Here is a 4675-nt window from a genome sequence, read left to right on the forward strand (position 1 = left end):
GAGGCAACTGTACGGCGCATAGCGTAAATTCTCATCTGAGCCACGTAAAGATTGAGTTTTTGCCACCTAACACCACATCCAAGCTGCACCCCCTGACATGGGCATTATACAAGATTTTAAATCCTTACACCGCAAGGAAATGGTTATTAATCTAGTTAACAGTATTGATCAAAAGAAAAAGTTTAGTTGCACAATATGAACAGCTACACAAATTGCTTGCAAAGCTTGGAAAAATGTAAGCAGTTCGTGCATTTAAAACTGCTTCCGTGCTTGTGGTTTCAATAAAACATTAAACGATGATTATTTAGAAGATAGTCAATGAAACATGGATTATTTGTGGGAAGCTATATCTGAATACTCTGAAATTGCCGGATCTTTCGAGGAATATTTTAACGTTGACAATGACATTTCTATAACTGTAGTGCGATTCACTAACTCTTATCGATTCGACAATTGTTATTTTTCTCTTCAGTATTTGTCGATTGCACTGTCGATTGTGCTATTCACTAACTTATGTTAACTAACACTGAACAGCTGTTTTCTTCTATTTATTCAAACTGATAGAGAGTGGCATCTTTGTCAAATTAAATGTCAGAATGAGCGAATAACATGAAGAAGAGAAACAAAAAAATATAGACGCCAAACTGTTAAATGCAATTGTGAGTGTTTTTTAACAATAATATATGTACAAAGTAAGTACAATAAAATAACTGTTTATTTCAATTTATTGTTTTATTAATAATTTTTGTATTTGGCTTTAGGATTACATCGACAGCTACCAAAAGAAGCCGTGCCACATCCGAGCAGCTAAATCGCCTGCTTGACTACCTAATGGAAGTCCCGGGTCTAGCAGGATCTAGGTTCCACAGCCTCCATGGTAAGTACGAGTGCGACAAAAAGTGGAGCGAGCTAGCAGCAAAATTAAATAGTCTGGGTGGAGCAGTGAAGACGGTGAATCAATGGCAAACGGTAAGAAAATATTGTGTTATTACTTAAAAGTAGAGAGATGTTAATCATTCCCCTAAAAAGGTATGGCGGGACTTAAAAAGCCGCACCAGCATTAAAGCACGGAATCGGCGAAGGCAACAAGCTTTAACTGGGAACAGGCCAATCAGCGAGGAGCCCCTAACGGAATTCGAGAGGCGGGTGTCTGCTCTTATAGGGGAGGAGTATATGAAGGGCCACGATTCAACCCCTGAAAATATTCCACTGGAGGAGGTAAATTGCATGAAGTGTATGTTTTAAAGTGTAACTTACTGGTGTGTAAATTTGTAGGTAATCCAAATGGGTATCGAAGTGGAAGATGAAAGGGTGATTTCGGAAGCCCCGTCGCCTTTACGGACGCCACTGGCAGAGAATTTCACGCTGAGGTCAGGTAATTCCCATATCTCAGACAGGAGAACACCACGGGCGAGCTTGAAAAGAAAGCGCATGGAAGAAGACGGTAATGCTCGGAAGAAATTTTTGGAAATAGCAGAAAAACAGGCAGATGCACTAAAGGTAATTTCTTTTGAACTTAATGTAAAATAATTTTATTATGTTTTTCCATTGGTGATTGTTTTTTAATAGATGCTAGCCCAGTCGAGTATAGAAACAGTAGAAGTCGCGAAACAACAAGCAGATGCTTTAAAGGTAATTTATTTTCAACACATAAAAGTGGCATTTTATTAATCGTTCTTCCAATTTTTAATAGATCTTAGCCGAAAGCAGCTCTGCAATTGCTCAGGCTAATAAAATGATGGCGGAGGCAATAGCCGTATTGGGGAATGGATTAAGCGCTACCGCAGAAGCATTCAACAATCTAACGAATGCAATATATCGTATGTAGATTAGAAACCAATTCCGCAGTTCCTTTTTATGTGCACATATACCAAATGTTTATTTTAGTACCTGAAGTTACTTTTTATTTGAATTTTATAAGTAAACAAGCTGTGGTAATGTTAAGTAACATTAATTAAATGAATTAGAATGTATTGTTTTCGTTTTTACAAATAGACTGACCTTTGAATTTATAAACCATGTGTACATACGCTTATGCATACCTATATACATAAATAGATTTATGTGCCTGTAACCTAAAACTGTATGTAAACTGAAGTTAAAGACTGAATTGTTTTTATTGAATCTGCATGTAATTTTGTTCAATAAAAGGTTTTAACAATAAATATGAAAATGTTTTAACTTTTTATACCCGAGTGTTCACATAGATATGTATGCGGAATGATTATGAGTGAAAATAGTATTTAAGTAAAAAAATTAGCAATCAGTCGGTCTTGGATGCGCTTTGCTGTTGAGGATGGTGCATCTTGGTTTACAAAAATGTCGTTTGTTCTGGGCTCTGTGAATTCATTTTCGGTCTGGTATATTCCTTCTCTTAAACGAATATTATGTAAAACTGAGCACGCGTTAACTACTTGTCCAGTAAATCCTGGATCGTACAAGAGTGTCCTTTGTTGAGACAAGCACCGCCACGTTGCCTTAAGAACACCAAAAAGTCTCTCAACTGGGTTACGAGCTTTGCACAATGCCTCATTGTACAAGAATTTCGGAGTACCTTCCGGTTGGTTTGTTAGAGGAGTCATCAGCCAAGGCTCCAAAGGGTACCCGGAATCACCTGCAGAGAATTTTTGATTTTTAATTCCCTTATTTTTATTTAAATATATTTATTAATAGATTAAAAAGCCTACCAATCAAAAACAAGTTATGGTTTCCAATTTCAAAATTCCGTTGCATAACCATTCGCACCGCAGAGGAACTCCAAATGTATGAATCGTGCCGTGCTCCCGGAAATTTGGCATTTACGTTTAAAATTTTAAGGGTAGGATCACATATCTGTAAAACATTAAAAGGGAATCTTGATTCTTGAATACTTTACAAATTATGTTGTTATCATTTGGACATTAAGCGAATGGTAGCCGTGGTGGTTGACATACGCTTCTTCATGACGTTTCGGGGCCAAAATTGACACGTGCGTACAATCGATAGCTCCAATGGTACCTCCCACAAACGGGGAGGTTGCTGAAGCAAAAATTTCTTTTGCCGCTTGCCGCTCCACTTGGGTCATGGGAAATCTCACCTTTGCGCAAAACATGGAGCTGTTGATTGCAGCTGTTACCCGATGAATGCTACGGCTAACGGACGACTGGCTCATAGATATTCCCCATTGCTCACCTACGGGTCGTTGATAACACCCGGTTGCAAAAAATCGCAGTGCAGCTAGAACCTAGTTGTATAAGGGCAGAATTTAGAACTGAATTAGCTTGAATGTTACCAAATTTACCTGTTTTTCAGTCGAAATCGCTGTTATTCTGGAACCTCTAAGATGACTGTCAAGCTGCGAAACTACTTCCTCAGTCAAGTCTGGAGTTAAACGGAATAACTTCTGGAACTCCCCTGCATCCAAATCGAAAGGATTGTCCACATGCCGGAGCAAACTTCGATCAACTATTTGAGGGCTCACTTCCTCCTCTCCACGCGATAAATCGTAAGCCAAATACTCAAACGCCATACTCACGCTTTTTAAATAAGTTTTTTTTCATCTAATTTCACAGTTTTGATTAAAATCACTAAATCTTCTTTAACGTTTGATTTAACAACACCAAAATTATTGTCGTTTAGTTCGCGATAATCGACAGGTTAACCAAACAGCTGATTTTGTCTTGTCGATTTTCGTAATGAAATGGGTTACTGAATAGCAAAATCGTAAAAATTGTGGTTAAGGAAAGATAACAAAGCGAATATCGATAAAATGTGTTAGTGAATCGCACCACTGGTATGGTAACAGATAACGACATTTTGAAAGAAGTTTTGTATGTCAGTAATGAAAGGGACGAGGATGATGATGACGCCGATGGAGATGAAACTTTAACAGGCCATAGCGTTACTTCATCGATTAACACATTTTCTTTCAACAAATGATATTCAAGACAGTGTCTTTGATAGCCTTATTATTTTGGAAAATGAAATAGAAAAACTATAGAAATAGAAAAGAAAATAGAAAAGTGTCAAACAATCGAAAATAACAGACTTTTTTAAAAACAAATTTTATGTTATTAAAAAATTATGAATTTTATTATTATAATTTTATTTACTGTTTAATTATGATTTAATATGAAATACAATTGAATGTACTTAAATATTTTTTTAAATTAAATTTATTAAGTATAAATATGAAAATAAAAGCCTGGTCTATTTGAAATTAAATATAAAAGCCTCGTCTATTTGAATTTTTCTTTTTTGAGCCTCGTTTAATGGAAATCGCGATAGTTTGAATTTCTGTGTAAATCGAAAAAAACGGATCCCCTTGCCATTTCGAATTATCGGGACTGGACTGTAATATTATAGCCCTTCCGAAGAGCTTCCCTCCATACGTTAACATTTTCAGAACCATTACTTTGTACATCCAAAGCTCTGAAGCTTGAGTCCCCATTTTTTTCTGAACATAGATTTGCATGCCTATACTGGCCTTCTTTACCCGATTTTGAATGTGGAGGTCCCAATGAAGTTTGGAGTCAAGTATCACTCCTAGATACCTAACTTCCGAAGAAAGCAGAAGAACGTGGTTGCTCAATTTGGGAAGTCTAAAGAGTGGAGGTTTTATTTTTTCGTTAATAACACAAGCACTGTTTTGTCAGAGTTCACTCGGAGTCTGCAACTGGCAGCGACTGAATATAGC

General features: G+C 36.8%; 2 protein-coding genes across 2 annotated transcripts; one reads left to right on the forward strand and one right to left on the reverse strand.

Annotated features, from left to right (window-relative positions):
* Positions 1–651: 651 nt before the first annotated feature.
* Positions 652–1828, forward strand: LOC128870287 (uncharacterized). The gene is made up of 6 exons (XM_054112890.1): positions 652–659; positions 762–969; positions 1030–1218; positions 1276–1500; positions 1570–1632; positions 1694–1828. Exons 1-6 carry the CDS (start codon positions 652–654, stop codon positions 1826–1828), a joined length of 828 nt encoding a protein of 275 aa, XP_053968865.1.
* A 71-nt stretch (positions 1829–1899) lies between these two features.
* On the reverse strand, positions 1900–3744 carry LOC128869341 (putative nuclease HARBI1). The gene is made up of 4 exons (XM_054111877.1): positions 3281–3744; positions 3077–3223; positions 2688–2832; positions 1900–2614 (listed from the first exon to the last, which is right to left on the reverse strand). Exons 1-4 carry the CDS (start codon positions 3506–3508, stop codon positions 2244–2246), a joined length of 891 nt encoding a protein of 296 aa, XP_053967852.1. The 5' UTR covers positions 3509–3744; the 3' UTR covers positions 1900–2243.
* Between the last annotated feature and the right edge of the window lie 931 nt (positions 3745–4675).

This window comes from Anastrepha ludens, chromosome X (assembly GCF_028408465.1).
Source record: "Anastrepha ludens isolate Willacy chromosome X, idAnaLude1.1, whole genome shotgun sequence".
NCBI lineage: Eukaryota > Metazoa > Arthropoda > Insecta > Diptera > Tephritidae > Anastrepha > Anastrepha ludens.

Coding starts and splice junctions, on each gene's coding strand:
- LOC128870287 (XM_054112890.1), top strand. Junction 1,219..1,275: donor AAAATATTCCACTGGAGGAG/GTAAATTGCATG, acceptor GTAAATTTGTAG/GTAATCCAAATGGGTATCGA. Junction 1,501..1,569: donor AACAGGCAGATGCACTAAAG/GTAATTTCTTTT, acceptor GTTTTTTAATAG/ATGCTAGCCCAGTCGAGTAT.
- LOC128869341 (XM_054111877.1), bottom strand. CDS start 3,508: ATGGCGTTTGAGTATTTGGCTTACGATTTATCGCGTGGAGAGGAGGAA. Junction 3,224..3,280: donor CGATTTCGACTGAAAAACAG/GTAAATTTGGTA, acceptor TTATACAACTAG/GTTCTAGCTGCACTGCGATT. Junction 2,615..2,687: donor CCATAACTTGTTTTTGATTG/GTAGGCTTTTTA, acceptor AATTCTCTGCAG/GTGATTCCGGGTACCCTTTG.